At 39.6% G+C, this 17,815-nt stretch overlaps 1 protein-coding gene across 1 annotated transcript; it reads left to right on the top strand.

Moving 5' to 3' along the window:
* Nucleotides 1-6,960: 6,960 nt before the first annotated feature.
* On the top strand, nucleotides 6,961-15,588 carry KIAA1586 (KIAA1586 ortholog). Its single transcript, XM_023222992.3, has 4 exons — nucleotides 6,961-7,231; nucleotides 7,787-7,870; nucleotides 11,138-11,218; nucleotides 13,050-15,588. The coding sequence occupies exons 1-4, from the start codon at nucleotides 7,211-7,213 to the stop codon at nucleotides 15,225-15,227; spliced, it is 2,364 nt and encodes a 787-aa protein (XP_023078760.1). The 5' UTR covers nucleotides 6,961-7,210; the 3' UTR covers nucleotides 15,228-15,588.
* Nucleotides 15,589-17,815: the final 2,227 nt, after the last annotated feature.

The raw sequence follows: 17,815 nt of genomic DNA, 5'->3' as shown, positions 1-17,815 counted from the left end.
TAATAATCAAGGTAGAGCAAAAACTTTGGTTCCCAAAGAGGTAAATTTTAGACTCCAGAAAAAGTGTGCGGGTGGTGGTTGAGGCGGGAAGAAATAATGATTTGTTTTTATTTTTAAGAACTGCCCGTGGAAGCCTTCTCCTCCTGAAAAAACAAAAATACTATCAGTGAGCAGGTGGAGCAAGATGGGCAAGTAGAAGCCTCCACTGATCTTCCTTCCTGCAGGAATACCAACTTTTACAACTATCTACACAAAAAAGCACTTTCGTAGGAACCAAAAATGAGGTGGATGATCACAGTAACTGGTTTTACCTTCACATCACTGAAAAAGGCACTGAGGTGGATAGAAAAGACAGTCTTGAATTGTTGACACCACCCCTTCCCCATCCACCAGCAGTGGCCACATGGCATAGAGAATCATGCACTTAAGGGAGGGAGAGCACAGCAACTGGGGGACTTTACACTGGAACTCAGCGCTGCCAACATGTGGCAGAACTCAGCCTGCGCCCACTGAGGGAGCATTTTAAAAAGCCCTAGCAAGCATTTTAAAAAGCCTGCGCCCACTGAGGGAGCATTTTAAAAAGCCCTAGCAAGAGCCCTAGTATTCACCCATCCCAGCAGTTGCAATTGAGTCTTGGCTAGCCTCGCAACCACAGGCTAAACTGCTCTGTCATCCTAAATAAACTTGGTAGGCTGTCTAGGCCACAAGGACTGTACCTTCTAGGTACATTGTGGAGCTATACTGGGATTGGAGCCAGTGGATTTAAGGGACACATGATCAAGTCAGAGAGCAGCTGGTGCAGCTAAGGGAGTGCTTGCATCACCCCTGCCCCAACCCTAGGTAGCACAGCTTGCGGGTCCAAAAGAGACCCTTCCTTCTGTTTGAGGAAAAGAGAAGGAAAAGTGAAGAGGACTTTGCCTTGCAACTTGGATACCAGCTCAGCCACAGCAGGACTGGGTACTGGGTATCAGTCATGAGGCCCCCTTTCCAGGCCCTAGCTCCTGGACAACATTTCTAGATACACCCTGGTCCAGAAGGGAACCCACTGCCTTGAAAGGAAGGACTCAGTCCTGGCAAGATTCATTACCTGCTGACTAAAGAGCTCTTGGGGCCTGAATAATCAGTAGTGGTAACCAAGTAGTACATGCTGTGGGCCTTGGGTGAGACTCTGAGAGGGGCTGGCTCCAGGTGTGACCCAGCTTATTCACAGCTGTGATGGCTACAGTGAGAAACTCCTTCTGCCTGAGAAAAGGAGAGGGAAGTATATAGGGGACTTTGTCTTGCAGCTTAGGTACCAGCTCGCCTATACTGAGGAAGAGCACCAAGTGGGCTCGTGGGGTCCCCATTTCCAGATCTTGGCTTGTGGATGGTATATCTAGCCCAGGGATGGACCTGCCCTGGGCTAGAGGGGAGTCCAATGCCCTAAAGGGTGAGTCCCAGGACTGGTAGCATTAACCACAAGCTGACTAAAGAGGCCTTGAGCATTAAGGGAACATTGGTGGTACTGTGGCAGTACTCCCTGTGGGCATGTGGTGGTGGTGGACATAGGGGAAGGCCCTTCTGCCTGGGGAAAAGGGAGGGAAGAGTGGGAAAGTCTTAATCTTGTGGTTTCAGTGCCAGTGTAGCTGCAGTAGAATAGAGCCACCAGGTATATTTCTAAGGTTTCTGAATCCAGTCCCTGGGTCCTGGACATCATCTCTGGACCCACCTGGGGCTCAGGGGAACTTGCCACCCTGAAGGGAGGGACACAAGACGGGCTGGCTTCACTACTTGTTGATTATAGAGCCCTGGAGACTTCAGCAAATATAAGAGGCAGCCAGGTAGTGGTTACAGCAGGCTGTAGGTAAGACTCAGTACTATGCTTGCTTCAGGTTTGACCCAGCCCAGTTCCAGTAGTGGTGGCCACAGCGGTGCTTATGTCACCCCTCATCTAGCTTTGGGAAGCTCAGCACAGAGGGAGAGACTCTGGGAGAAAGTAAGGGAAGAGAGCAAGAGTCTTTGTTTGGTAATCCAGATAATTTTTCTGGATCTTATTCAAGACCACAAAGGTGGTACCTCTATGAGTCTGCAAGAACTACAGTGTTACTGGGCTTGGGGTGCCCTTAATGTAGATATGGCTGCAGTGACCAAAAACTTAGATTACAACACCCAAGTCCCTTCAAATACCTGGAAAGCCTTTTCAAGGTGGAGGTGTACGAACTAGCCCAAACTGTGAAGACAACAATAAATACCCAACTCTTTGGTGCCAAGACAGCGAGGAACATACACAAGCATCAAGATCACTTTGGAAAACACAACCTCACCAAATAAACTAAATAACGTAGCAGGTGCCAATCCCAGAGAGACAGAGATATGTGACCTTTCAGACAGAGAATTCAAAATAGCTGTTTTGAGAAAACTCAAAGAAATTCAAGCTAACACAGAAAAGGGATTCAGAATCCTATCAGGTAAATTTAACAAAGAAATTGAAATAATTAAGTGGAATCCAGCAGAAATTCAGGAGTTGAAAAATGCAATTGACATACCGAAGAGTCTCTTAGTAGTAGAGTTGATCAAACAGAAGAAAGAATAAGTGAACTTGAAGACAGGTTACATGAAAATATACAGTCAGAGAGGACAAAAGAAAGAACAACAAAAAAGAATGAAGCACACCTACAAGACCTAGAAAATAGCCTCAAAAGTGCACATCTAAGAGGTATTGGCCTTAAAGAAAAGCTAGAGAGAGAGAGAGAGACGGGGTAGAAAGTTTATCCAAAGGGGCCAGGCACGGTGGTTCACGCCTGTGATCCCAGCACTTTGGGAGACTGAGGCAGGTGGATCAGGTCAGGAGTTCAAGACCAGCGTGGCAAACATGGCAAAACCCTGTCTCAACTAAAACTACAAAAATTAGCCAGGCATGGTGGCGGCTGCCTGTAATCCCAGCTACTCAGGAGGGTGAGGCAGGAGAATCACTTGAACCTGGCAGATGGAGGTTGCAGTGAGCCGAGATTGCACCACTGCACTCCAGCCTGGGCGACAGAGCGAGACTTCATCTCAAAAAACAAAAACAAAAACAAAAACAAAAACAAAAACAAAAAAAAAGAGAGAGAGAGAGAGAAAGTTTATCCAAAGGGATAATAACAGAGAATTTTCCAAAACTAGGGAAACATACTATTATCCAAGTACAAGAAGATTATAGAACATCAAGCAGATTTAACCCAAAGAAGATTACCTCAAGGCACTTAAAATCAAACTCTATATTTAAGAGACATAACTTAAAGTAATAAAAGCCTTCTATGACAAGCTCATAGCCAACATTATACTGAACAGGGAAAAGTTGAAAGCATTCCCCCTGAGAACTGGAATAAAACAAGGATGTCCACTTTCACCACTTCTGTTCAACATAGTAGTGGAAGTCCTAGTCAGAGCAATCAGACAAGAGAAAGAAAGAAAGGGCATCCAAACTGGTAAAGACGAAGTCAAACTGTTGCTGTTTGCTGATGATATGATCATATACCTAGAAAACCCTAAAGACCCATCCAAAAAGCTCCTAGAACTGGTAAAGTTTCAAGATATAAAATTAATGTCCACAAATCAATAGCTCTGCTATACACCAACAGCGATCAAGCTGAGAATCAAATCAAGAACTCAACCCCTTTTACAATAGCTATAAAAATTCAATACATAAATACAACAAGGTACTTAAGAATATACCTAACCAAAGAGATGAAAGACCTCTACAAGGAAAACTACAAAACACTGCTGAAAGAAATCATAGGTGACACAAACAAATGGAAACACATCCCATGCTCACGGATGGACAGAATCAATATTGTGAAAATGATCATACTGCCAAAAGCAATCTACAAACTCAGTGCAATTCCCATCAACATACTACCATCATTTTTCACAGAACTAGGAAAAACAATTCTAAAATTCATATGGAACCAAAAAAGAGCCCACATAGCCAAAGCAAGACTAAGCAAAAACAAGAAATCTAGAGGCATCACATTACCCAACTTCAAACTATATACAAAGCCATAGTCACCAAAACAGCACAGTGCTGGTATAAAAACAGGCACATAGACCAACAGAACAGAATAGAAACCCAGAAATAAAGCCAAATACTTGTAGCCAACTGATCTTCAGCAAAGCAAACAAAAACATAAAGTGGGGAAAGGACACCCTTTTCCACAAATGATGCTGGGATAATTGGTGACCCACATGCAGAGGAATTAAACTGGATCCTCATCTCTCACCTTAGACAAAAATCAACTCAAGATGCATCGAAGACTTAAATCTAAGACCTGAAACCATAAAAATTGTACAAGATAACACCGGAAAAAACCTAGACATTGGCTTAGGCAAAGACTTCGTGACCAAGAACCCAAAAGCAAATGTAACAGAAACAAAGATAAATAGTCGGGACTTAATTAAACTAAAAAGTTTCTGCAGAGCAAAAGAAATAATCAGCAGAGTTAACAGACAACCCACTGAGTGGGAGAAAATCTTCACAATCTATACATCTGACAAAGGACTAATATCCAGAATCTACAAAGAACTCACACAAATCAGCAAAAAAAAAAAAAAAAAAACCATTAAAAAGTGGGCTTTGGACATGAATAGACAACTCTCAAAAGAATATATGCAAATGACCAATAAACATATGGAAAAAACGCTCAACATGGCTAATTTTCAGGAAAATGTAAATCAAAACTACAATGCGATTCCACCTTACTCCTGCAAGAATGGCCATAATCAAGAAACCAAAAAATAACAGATGTTGGCATGGATGTAGTGAAAAGGGAACACTTTCACACTGTTAGTAGAAATGTAAACTAGTACAACCATTATGGAAAACAGTGTGGAGATTCTTTAAAGGACTAAAAGTAGATCTACCATTTGATCCAGCAAGCTTACTACTAGGAAAAGCAATACCCACAGAAAAATAAGTCATTATACAAAAAAGATTCTTGCACATGCATATTTATAGCAGCATAATTTGTAATTGCATAAATATAGAACCAGCCTAAATGCCCATCAATCAACAAGAGAATAAAGAAAATGGTGTATGTACACACACACACACACACAACACACACACACACCACGGAAGAGTACTCAGCCATAAAAAGGAGCAAATAATGGTACTCACAGCAACCTGGATGGAACTGGAGACTACTATTCTAAGTAATGTAACTCAGGAATGGAAAACCCAATGTTGTATGTTCTCACTCATAAGTGGAAGCTAAGCTATGAGGACACAAAGGCATAAGAATGATACACAGGACTTTGGGGATTCAGGGGAAAGGGTAGGAGGGGGTGAGGGATTAAAGACATTGGGTACAGGGTACACTGCTTGTTTACAAATGATTTTAAACATGAAATTTATGAAAGCAAATTTTAACAGAGAACATTCTGCTACAATGTTAACAGAATGTGCACCAAAATCTCAGAAACCATCACTGAAGAACTTATGCATGTAACCAAACACCACCTGCTTCCTAAAAACCTATTGAAATAAAAAATAAATTTTTATAAAAAAGAAAAGAATGTCCATACTACCCTACTACCCAAAACAATCTACAGATTGAATCCAATCCCCATCAAAATACCAATGACATTCTTCACAGAAATAGAATAAACAATTCTAAAATTTATGTGGAACCACAAAAAAACTGAGAATAATAGCAAAAGCTAACCTGAGCAAAAAGAACAAAACTAGAGGAATCACTTACCTGACTTCAAATTCTACTACAGAGCTATAGTAACCAAAACAGCATGGTACTGGTATAAAAACAGACACATAGACCAATGGAACAGAATATAGTACCCAGAAATAAATCCAAACACTTAGGGCATGGCTACACATAGGAAGGGGTTCCTGAGGACAACACTCTGTATGTGTTAACTTTGTAATTTTGAAGTTAACAAGACCCTGGGCTCACCATGCAGTCCATATGTGATGTTGAACCCTTTACACACAGCACTAGACGGTTTTGAACCTATCAAAACACTGCTTCACTTAAATTTCACCAACTCCTTAAAATCCTAGTAAGTCTGTTTTCCTTTGTTCCTATGTTTTCCTTTTCTCCCACTTTGTGGGTTGTCTGTTTACTCTGCTGATTATTTCTTTTGCTGTGCAGAAGCTTTTTAATTTAATTAAGTTCAGTCTATTTATCTTTATTCTGTTACATTTGCTTTTAGGTTCTTGGTCACGAAGTCTTTGCCTAAGCCAATGTCTAGAAGGTTTTTTCCGGTGTTATCTTGAACAATTTTTATGACTTCAGCCTTAGATGTAAGTCTTCGATGCATCTTGAGTTGATTTTTGTATAAGGTGAGAGATGAGGTTGCAGTTTAATTCTTCTACACGTAGGTCACCAATTATCCCAGCACCATTTGTGGAAAAGGGTGTCCTTTCCCCACTTTATGTTTTTGTTTGCTTTGCTGAAGATCAGTTGGCTAATCAGATACTTCCTAGCTCCTCTGTTGCATGACTGTGCATTGTAGGTCAGGGTCAAAATGATAAAGGTGATTTTCTGGGACTACATACTTGTCAATAACAGGTGGTCCTATGCTGATAGAGGTAAAAAAAATAAAAGTTTTAAAAGAATGTTCTCTGTTAAAATTTGCTTTCATAAATTTCATGTTTAAAATCATTTGTGAATAAATTTTAAAATAAAAAGGTAAGCCGCGATTTTGGTAAGGCAATTTCTGAGCAAATCATGCACAATTTTTTTTTTATCCCCACTGATCCATTACATAGACCAATATTTGGTTGCGAAAAAAGTGAGAGAAAGAACTCGGTTATTTTATTTTAGTAGAGCAACAGCGAAAGAACGCACCTTCTAAACAGCGAAGGAAGACACCTTCGCTGTAGTTCAGACTCCTTTTCCATTCTTCACCCACGCGCAGGGGAGTAGCGCGCCGCGGTCGCCAGGCGGGTAGGAACTACCATCCCAGCATCCTACGCGGCGCGGGGAAAGAAACCCGGGAATGAGAGAAAGCGGCTCCGGGGGGATAGCGGGCCAGTGAGGGCCGCCCGTCTTTTGAGGCGGTTTTCGTCTCTTTCCGCTGGTGGCCTCGGAGCTCACGCTGGGGCGGGTCCGGGTAGCGCGAGGCGGTGCAGGGCGGGAAGGGGAGTCGTGGCGGCTGCGGCGGCGAGGACAGCAGCGACGGCGGCGGCAGCGACAGCAGAAGCAGTGGTGCGGTCAGCACGGCCGTCGGAGACATGGGAGAGCCGGGGTCGGAGGTGAGTAGTCGAGTGAGGGGCTTGGCGTTCTCAGAGGCGAAGGGTTTCTGTTTTCTGCGGTGTGAGGCCTGGTTCTCCATCGCAGCCTCTGGGCGATACCTCTTCAGCGTCTTGGGCCGAGCCCAGCTCTGGGGCCTGGTGCGTGTCTGAGCGAGGAACCCGCAGCAACAATGGGCGCTCGCCACCCCCCCGCCCCGCACGGGTCCCGGCTGGGCCAGTGGGAGCGACGTTTTAAGGCAGGATTGCCCTTCGGTGTTGAGCTTGCGTTGCTTCTTCTGGAGTAGATAAGGGGAATTCCGAGAGTCCTCCTTCTGCAGTAGATAAGGGGAATTCTGAGAGGCTGGTACTGCGTTTTCAGCGTTGGGTCCCTGCAGCTCCGCACATGCTGTGGCAAGAGCCGACTGCTCGAGTTCTGTTCCTGGTCGGGTTTGCGTGAAATTGTGCTCAGTTCGTTTTCCTCAAGAGCTCTTTGTTTTTAATTGTTCCTTTCGGAAACGCTCTCTTCCTACAAGAACGTGGCTGAACAGATAAGCATGTTTTGGCTTGTTTTTATAGATAATAGAATCTGTCCCTCCAGCTGGCCCTGAGGCATCTGAGTCAACAACGGATGAAAATGAAGACGACATTCAGTTTGTCAGTGTAAGTAGCAACTGATCATTTTGGGTTTTTCCCAGAGTAAAAGACTATGGTGGGCCCTTATGTAATTTTACCTCACCTGGTCATTTAATGTTTATGAGTGTCTGATACATACTAGACACTGTGGAGCATGGCACAGGATTGGGAACTTTACCAAAAGAGCTGTCTGAGCCACCCCCGTAGCCATCACAAAGAGCATGGCCTAAAGAATGTGCTGTACACTTAATCTCACCCCCTGCCTTTCATTTAGACTTAAGATAAAACGCTGGTCTCTAAGACGCTGTTTTGAAATGGAGCAAGAGTAACTTCTAAAGGCGACACGGAGGAAGGAGCTGCTAATGATGAGCAAGGTCGTAGAAAACAGGAAGGGTTGCGAGAGCCCAGAATCTTAGCGTTATGGTGCTTCTAACATGAAGGCAAATAGCTTGAAGATTTCGCTAACCTCTGAGATCATCATGTTACAGCATAGTACAGTTGATGCTCATAATGAAGAATCCTGCATCACTGGGAACATACTCTATTTTTCTGAGTTTCTTCCCTTTGGGACAGACAGTAGTTTTCAAGCCTTAGTAAGTATAGACAGGCAGATTCCTGGGCCCCACTGCAGACCTACCGAATCAGAATTTCAAGGCGGGGCCTAGGAATTCTCATTTTCAGACAAGTGCAGGGACATGTGGATTTCTGAGCACACTTTGTACAGCATTGGTTTCCAAAGCAGAAGGGAGTGTTTTAATGATGTATTTTGGGGTGATTTTCATCCATAGTTATTGGAGTTTTAGAAAGGCTTTGCATAAAGTATCTCAGCTAGCTAGGCAGAAAATAGTTGTGTCCCAAACTCTTCTTTTGGAATGCCATAGTTAGTTGCAGTTTGGTATTCAAGCTGTAGAAGTTTTCTTTAATGGAGTGTCTAAATTAGTTTCTGTGTTTTTTAGTTTTTGTAGGTTTAGGGTAACTTTGTAAGTCACTTGTTTTTTAAATTAAAATTTCCTCCCTAAACATTGTTTTGTTAACATCGTTGTTTTTCATGTTTTGTGTAGAAGTTCTTTACACTGTCACTTTCTGGACATTTTTCCCAATTAATATTGTGTATATATTTTGTTCCTGACATTTGGGAACCTTTCTAAATATTGATGGTACCAAGGGGGATTATATACCTACTCTGCCTTCATGGTTATGGAGTAAGCAACGTAACTGGAAATCGAAGAGCAGTGGTTTCTGTTTTTGTAACGAGAAACATTTGAGAAGAGGATATCATGGGTCTTTAGGAAAAATAATTTTGGTTCTTCTTAACTGGTATAAAAACAGGAATAAGTGGGACAGATGATCTTGATGAGTTTTTGTGCATCTGTATGTAGAAGTGACACACGTCTGATTCATGATCCATGTATCGTTGAGAAACACAGATGGGCTGTACAAAATTAAGTTTGGAAAAGTAGGTATAGATTTGTGTAATATCCTGAGGAATAAATCACTGTATTTTAAATTCTGAGTTAATATATAGGATGTGTTTAGCTGAGGTTTAAATTACTTTAAATTTTATTTTAAATATAAATATTTTTCTACATCTTTTCATAAAATATTTTGTGTATCCAGCATGATAGAACCCTTTATATTTAACCCTGTTCAAAATAGAGGATCAAAGGTTTGACAGCTCTTATATGGAGAAGTGACTTACATGCTGTCAGTGTAATTGCAGTACCAGAAAGAACACAGTAAAACATCCCTGTTGCATTTCAGTGGTGCCACGTAAAAGATAAAATTAATTCTACTTTAAAATGCACTCAGAGACAACTTTCCTTTGTAACCCCATCTTATACTAGGCTCTACCAGGATATGCTTATTTCTCTGTGTTTCTTATAGTACCATCCAGTAAAGATGCAATGCTGCTGGGTATAGTTCTCCACTTGTGGGTTCTTCAGATTAAAAGAAAAAAAAAGTTTGTTACTTCTTGATATATTCTGCTTTGGATTCCTTAGTCTTTTCATATAAATGTTGATTATCCAGGCTTCATTCTGCATTGTGCCACAGAATCCTCTTTGTGTTCTGTCGTGTACCTAGCCTCCAAAATAAACAATATGCTGAAAGAAAGGAATGATGAAAGATTTGGGGATATAAAAAGAGCCCTTATCTTGATGTAAATTTTATTGACATATAGTACATATACAGGGAAGTTTACTTCCTCCTTGCCATGGCTATTTTTGTACCAGATTGCCATTTGTCTAGATTGATTATCTTATTGGTATTCTTTCCACATACTCTCCTATGTGGTTAACCTTCTTGAAACAGCTCTAATAATGTTCCCATCTTGATGTTATTTATTGATTCCTTTGCCTATAGAATAAAATCTAGACTTTTGACTAGGGCATTTAAGGCCTGGTCTATGATGAGGGTAGTGTATATGTAAAGAAAGAATCAAGAAGATTCAGAGTTTGATGTTTGGCTGTATAGTGATGTGGAGGATAAAGCAGAGCTATCAAAGAACTTCGTTATTTTGAACTTAGCTATCTAAGAGATTACTGATAATCGTTACAGTTAAAAAAAATTGTACTATGAAATCTATATCTTTTTTTTTTTTTAATGAGGTAGAGCCAGGGGTGGGTTTTTCACTGTGTTGCCCAGGCTGGAGTTGAACTCCTGGGCTCAAGTGATCTTCCTGCCTCAGCCTCCTGAGCAGCTGAGACTGGCACTGTGCCTAGCTGAAATCTGTATCTTTTTAAATCAATGTCTGTATTATTTCCCATTTTGAAAGGAATCTACATGCAGGAACATTATTATATGTTAATGTACTCTGACTCTTTTCCCGTGCTTTTTTTTTTTTTTTTTTTTTTGAGACAGTGTCTTGCTCTAAATTTTATCTAGGCTGGAATGTGATGGCATAATTATAGCTCACTGTTGCCCCAACTTCCTGGGCTCCAGTGATCCTCCCACCTTAGCCTCCCAAGTAGCTGGGATTACAGGTATGAGCCACCACACCCATCTGATTTTTTATTTTTGTAGAGTTGGGGTCTCACTATGTTGCCCGGGCTGGTCTTGAACTTCTGGGCTCAAGTGATCCTCCTGCCTTGGCCTCCCAGTGTGCTAGGATTACAAGTATGAGCCACTGCTCCCAGCCCCTTTGCCCCTTTTGTTTCTAATTAGTCTGTGCCACTTGCAAGATTTTCTTGAGAATCTTTGCCGATCCCAACTAAAAAAATCTCCCACTAATGGTTACATTTAAGTTTAATTTGAATGCTTGTTCATGACTTGTAAATTTGCCCACTTCCGTTTTAGGAAGGACCATCGAGACCTGTTCTTGAATACATCCATCTGGTCTGTGGTGATAATGAAAACCCTAGCACCTATTACCGTGATGTAAGTACATTACGTTTGTGTTTGTTCAGTTTTCTTATTAAGTGCAGTAGTGTGTTGGAGGTGGCTTGAACTAGACCATAAAAACTAATTGTTGCCCAGGCATGGTGGCTCTTGCCTGTAATCCCAGCACTTTGGGAGGCTGAGGCAGTTGGACCACTCGAGGCCAGGAGTTCGAGACCAGCCTGGCCAACAAGGTGAAACCATCTCAACTAAAAATACAAAAAATTAGCCAGGCATGGTGGCACGTGCCTGTAATCCCTGCTACTCGGGAGGCTGAGGCAGGAGAATAGCTTGAACCTGGGAGGTGAAGGTTGCAGTGAACTGAGATTGTGCTATTGCGCTCCACCCTGGGCAACAGAGCAAGACTCCGTCTCAAAAAAAAAAAAATCTAGTTGTTAAACTTTCAGAAATTTTGTGAGCTGATTGTAAACAGAGCAGTTATTACAAATTAAAGTATATAAATGTACAAGTACATAAATGATCATTATATTTAAGGTAATACTTAATACATCATTTCCTGCTATCTGTGCACTTGAGGTTATTTGCATCTATTGGTAGAAAAACTATTAATACATAATAGTGTCCTGCTGCGGTATGGTAGAACATTACCCCATTGTAATCAGTCAAATACAAACTAGAGTTTGAGTTATTATTTGTTGATTAAACTTAAAAAAGTGAAGGATAGAATGTTAATGCAGATTAAATTTTAAAGTGTGATGTGTCTCTGCTAGACTAAATGCGATACAAAAAATTTAGGAAGTTGCTTTGCAATATTCCAAAACTCAACCAGGCGTGGTGGCTCACACCTGTAATCCCAGCACTTTGGGAGGCCAAAGCTGGCAGATCACTTGAGGTCAGGAGTTTGAGACCAGCCTGCCCCGTATAGTGAAACCTCATTTCTACCAAAGATACAAAAATTAGCCGGGCATGGTGGTGCATGCCTATAGTAGCAACTAATCAGCCGGTGTGGTGGCGTGTGCCTATAATTTCAGCTACTCGGGAGGCGGAGACATGAGAATTGCTTGAACCCGGGAGGTGGAGGTTACAGTGAGCTGACATTGCACCACTGCACTTCAGGTTGGGTGACAGAGCAAGACTCCGTCTCAAAAAAAAAATAAAATTTTTTAAAACTCTTCATTGGTTCAGAAAGATGTCAATGTCATTGATGAATGAGTAAAACTCTAATATATGTCTTTATTGTTTCACTTTCATCTTATTCATTAATGTAATTGAAAATATTATCCACCCTTCATGTTGCTGCTACAGTCAGCCCTTCATATACTGTGAGTTCCACATCCGTGGATTCAGCCAACTGTAGATGGAAAATATTTTTTAAAATAATAAATAAAAATACAATAATAAAAAACATTAAAAAGTAATATATTATAAAAACTATTTTGTGACATATTATATTAGGTATTAAAAATAATCTAGAAATGACTTAAAGTATACAGGAGGATATGCAAAGGTTGAGTACAAATACTTCATTTTATACAAGGGACTTGAGCATGGGAGGATGTTGCTATGGGGAGGTGCAAATAGCATAGTCATTTGCAAATCATATGACCAACCTTTTTGCTAACTGGATGATAATAATTCATAGTCAGATTTTGTCAAACTGTTGTTGGTTGTAGAATTTTAAAAACTAATAGTGGTTTTTTCAAGAAATAGCAAGTTATATTGATGTTATAGATATAAACTGAAAATCAGGTTAAATGTTTAAATTTAAAATTTATTTCCAAAATTAGATAAAGAATCACTAAGAGAACTTTTTACATTGACCCTTAAAGCGTTAATGAATTTTACTTACATATGTAAAATTATTTTTCAGATTCTGTTTCCTAAAATGCCAAAACGACAGGGTGATTTTTTGCATTTTTTAAATATGAAGAAGGTGAAAACAGACACAGAAAATAATGAAGTGAGCAAAAATCATTGTGGATTGTCTAAGGCAAAGGAACCACATTTCGAGTATATTGAACAACCAATCATTGAAGAAAAGCCATCACGTTCATCAGAGGAAGAAATAGATAACCTTGTGCTTCCAGATTGTTGGAATGAAAAACAAGCATTTATGTTTACAGAGCAATACAAATGGCTTGAAATAAAAGAAGGTAAATTAGGATGTAAGGATTGTTCAACAGTTCGGCATTTGGGATCAAAAGCAGAAAAGCATGTCCATGTGTCCAAGGAATGGATTGCATATTTAGTAACCCCTAATGGCAGTAATAAAACTACTAGGCAAGCTTCTCTACGAAAAAAAATTAGGGAACATGATGTTTCTAAAGCCCATGGTAAAATTCAGGATTTGTTAAAGGAATCAATGAATGATTCAATTTCTAATTTAGTGCATAAACAAAATAATAAAAATATTGATGCTACTGTAAAAGTTTTCAATACTGTTTACAGTTTAGTAAAACATAATAGACCTTTATCTGATATTAAGGGGGCAATAGAATTACAGGAAAAAAATGGAGAGGTAAATTGTTTGAATACACGTTACAGTGCAACAAGAATAGCAGAACATATTGCAAAAGAAATGAAGATGAAGATATTTAAGAATATTATAGAAGAGAATGCCAAAATCTGTATCATAATTGATGAGGCATCTACAGTTTCAAAGAAAAGCACCCTAGTGATTTATCTCCAGTGCACAATTCAGTCAGCTCCTGCACCTGTTATGTTATTTGTGGCTTTAAAAGAATTGGTGTCAACTACAGCAGAGTATATTTTCAATACATTATTGACTACTTTAAATGATTGTGGTTTTACAAATGAATATTTGAAAGCAAATTTAATTGCATTTTGTTCTGATGGTGCTAATACAATCCTGGGAAGAAAGTCTGGAGTAGCTACAAAATTGTTAGAAAATTTTCCTGAAATCATCATTTGGAACTGTTTAAATCATCGATTACAATTGTCACTTGATGATTCTATATCTGAAATAAAACAAATTAATCATTTTAAAATATTTCTTGATAAAATTTATTCTATTTATCATCAACCTAATAAAAATCAAACCAAGCCTCTAGGAACAGTAGCTAAAGAACTTGAAACTGAAATTATTAAAATTGGTCGGGTAATGGGACCAAGATGGGTAGCATGTAGTTTACAAGCTGCTACTGCTGTATGGCATGCATATCCTATATTATATATGCATTTTTCTCATTCTTTCTCTGGTTTGGCAAAGAGATTAGCTAACATTAATTTCTTACAAGACCTTGCTTTAATGATTGACATTCTTGAAGAATTTTCAGTACTTTCAACTGCATTACAGTCAAGATCAACTAATATTCAGAAAGCACAAAAATTGATCAAACGTACCATAAGAGCTTTGGAAAATTTAAAAATTGGTACTGGAAAGTATGAATCTCAAATTGAAGATTTGATCAAGTCAGATAAGTTTAAAGATATTCCATTTAATAAAAACAATAAATTTAATGCTCTTCCTCGGAATATATTACTAGACAATATAATTCAGCACATGAACCTACGCCTTTTATCTGATGGAAACCATGAAAGTATTTTTAATTACTTTGATTTGCTAGAACCTTCTACATGGCCTTATGAAGAAATAACTTCACCATGGATAGCTGGTGAAAAAAAATTATTTCATTTGTGTGAAATTTTAAAATGCGAAGTTGATTTGAATGATTTTCGGGAATTTGTAAATAATAATATAAAATCAAGCAATGTTTCAATTCCTACAACTATACAAAAAGCTAAAAAGATAGTTAGCACCATTGCAATCAATAGTGCTGAAGCTGAAAGGGGTTTCCATTTAATGAACATAATTTGTACAAGGGTGAGAAATAGTTTGACAATAGATCATGTGTCAGATTTAATGACAATAAATTTATTGGGGAAAGAACTAGCAGATTGGGATGCAACACCATTTGTAAAATCCTGGTCAAATTGCAACCACAGGTTGGCTACAGATACAAGAGTTCGGCAAAAGTCAACAAAAGTCTTCCATGAGAATCAGTTGGCTATATGGAACTTACAATAGAATGTCATATGTGTTTTTTATCATCTGTAAATTATGTACTGCACATCCTTTATATACATAAAGGTTTTTTTTTTTTTTTTTTTGGAAAGCCAGTTAAACTTTTGTCAGCATGTTGCTGTTTAAAAGGCGTTCTCTAAGAAGATAATCTTGAAGATTGGTTTTAGGAGCTATAGGTTTTTAGAGATTGGCCCATGTTTCCTAGAATGGGTCATAATACATATTCCATGAAGTTCTGTACAGAACAAACACCATTTATAATTTTGTACTGTTTTACTTTAAGTAAGGATGCAAAAAATAACAGGACTCATAAGTTCTAAGCCCTGGAGGTTGTATCAAATAAAAGAGAAATGGAATAAAAACTATAAGCCTTTTTGGCTCTTGTCTTTCTCATTTCCATATCTGTGCTATCTAGTGTGGTAGCCACTAGCTACGTGTGGCTGATCAGCTTAAGGACTAAAAGTAAAGTTTTAATTTATTTAATTTTACCTAAGAAAACTGAAACGATGTAAAATATTTTTCTGCTTAGCTTTACTGTTTTTCAGGTAGATATTTTACTCTGTTACCTTGCATAAGATATGGTTGTTGTAGTGTGCCTGTCAAACTTGTGTGTCATTTCCAGTATTGAATATAAACATATTGCTCATAGATATGATACTGCTGTCAGCAGGTGGATTCAATGCAAGTTATTATTTCTATGAATTGATGTAACATCATGTGTATCAGAATATTTTATGCAAACAACAGGACTTACAGTGATTCCTGTGTAAATTGTAACTGGTAATTGAAATACTTATTTTAATCATGATTAAATTATTTTTCTAGTTTACACATGAATATGAGCAAATTTTTAAATTTAAAATGAAGGCATACTGAAAAAGAATCAAGTGGAGATGCAGAACCTAGTACAACTGGAACAGTAAAGAGACTCGAAGGTATGTTGCAGATTTGACAATGAATGGCAATTGCAGTTTGCTGTGGCAGAGCAAAACAAGCTGCTGTTTAAGAAACAATTAAAGATGAAGTAGGAAAATTGAGACTTCAGCAGATACAGAATGAATTGGGTGAATTATATTTCATATGCCAAAAAGAATCAATTAAATTAAGTCACCTGAAATCAGAATTAACAAGAGTTTTTAAAAACAATTTTAGAAGGAACTAAAGTTGTAAGTTTGGCCAGATGTAAAATAGCTGAGATTCTTTTTTTGTTGTTATTTTTTTTAAGGAGTTTCGCTCTTGTTCCCCACACTGGAGTGCAATGGCACAGTCTTGGCTCACTGCAACCTCCACCTCCCGGGTTCAAGCGATTCTCCTCCCTCAGCCTCCCAAGTAGCTAGGATTACAGGTGTGGTGGCACGACACCTGGCTAATTTTGTTGTTGTTGTTGAAACAAAGTCTCGCTCTGTCACCCAGGCTGGAGTGCAGTGGTGCAGTCTCAGCTCACTACAACTTCCACCTCCCGGGTTCAAGCAATTCTCCTGCCTCAGCCTCCCAAGTAGCTGGGATTACAGGTGCCCACCACCATGCCTGGCTGATTTTTTGTATTTTTAGTAAAGATGGGGTTCCGCCTTGTTGGCCAGGCTGGTCTCAAAGTCCTGACTTCAGGTGATCCGCCCACCTCGGCCTCCCAAAGTGCTGGGATTACAAGAGTGAGCCACCATGCCCAGCAAAATAGCTGAGATTCTTACGTGAAAGAATTAGGGGTTTTTTTTGGATGGGAGAGGGGAAGGTCTTGCTCTGTCACCCAGGCTGGACTGCAATGGCTCACTGCAGCCTCTTCCTCCTGGGCTCAAGCAGTCCTCCCACCTCACCCCTGAGTAGCTGGGAATACAGGTACATGCCACCACACCCAGCTAATTTTTATATCTTTCTGTAGAAATGCGGTTTTGCCATGTTGCCCAGGTTGGTATTGAACTCCTGGGCTCAAGCAGCCTTCCTGCCTTGGCCTCCCAAAGTGCTGGGATTATAGGCGTGAACCACCATGCCTGGCCGAGAACTAGTTTTAAATGGATAAATGTGAAATTATTTCAGTTGACGAAATTGTTAGAAAATTATGAGTAAAAGCCTAAATAAGATATGTTATTAAAAAGTACAAGGCCTTGCCGGGCGTGGTGGCTCATGCCTATAATCCCAGGACTTTGGCAGGCTGAGGCAGGTGGATCACAAGGTCAGGAAATCGAGACCATCCTAGCTAACATGGTGAAACCCCATCTGTACTAAAAATACAAAAAATTAGCCAGGCGTGGTGGCACGCGCCTGTAGTCCCAGCTACTTGGGAGACTGGGGTAGGAGAATCGCTTGACTCCAGGAGGCAGAGGTTGCAGTGAGTCGAGATCACACCGCTGCACTCCAGCCTGTGTGACAGAGTGAGACTTTGTCTCAAAAAAAAAAAAAAAAAAAAAAAACAAGGCTTTTTGTTAAGCCACCAAACAATTGCTTTTAGAATATAGGACCTAGCAATATTAAAGATTAATTGATTCTAAATCTGAAAAATCATAAGTACATTTCTGTAGTTTTAGAACAGTTTCATAATTTGAGAAACTACCCAACTAACACACTATGTTGTGTCTCATAGGACTTAAAAATTATGA

This window comes from Piliocolobus tephrosceles, chromosome 5, assembly GCF_002776525.5.
Source record: "Piliocolobus tephrosceles isolate RC106 chromosome 5, ASM277652v3, whole genome shotgun sequence".
NCBI classification, from domain to species: Eukaryota; Metazoa; Chordata; class Mammalia; order Primates; family Cercopithecidae; genus Piliocolobus; species Piliocolobus tephrosceles.
The sequence above is the reverse complement of the archived record's forward strand: the minus strand, read 5'-3'. Positions and strand labels throughout refer to the sequence as shown.

Excerpts from the sequence above, each read along its gene's own strand:
- KIAA1586 (XM_023222992.3), top strand. The coding sequence starts at position 7,211 with ATGGGAGAGCCGGGGTCGGAG. Across the intron at positions 7,232-7,786 it reads TGGGAGAGCCGGGGTCGGAG|ATAATAGAATCTGTCCCTCC; the intron begins GTGAGTAGTCGA and ends TTGTTTTTATAG. Across the intron at positions 7,871-11,137 it reads ACGACATTCAGTTTGTCAGT|GAAGGACCATCGAGACCTGT; the intron begins GTAAGTAGCAAC and ends CTTCCGTTTTAG.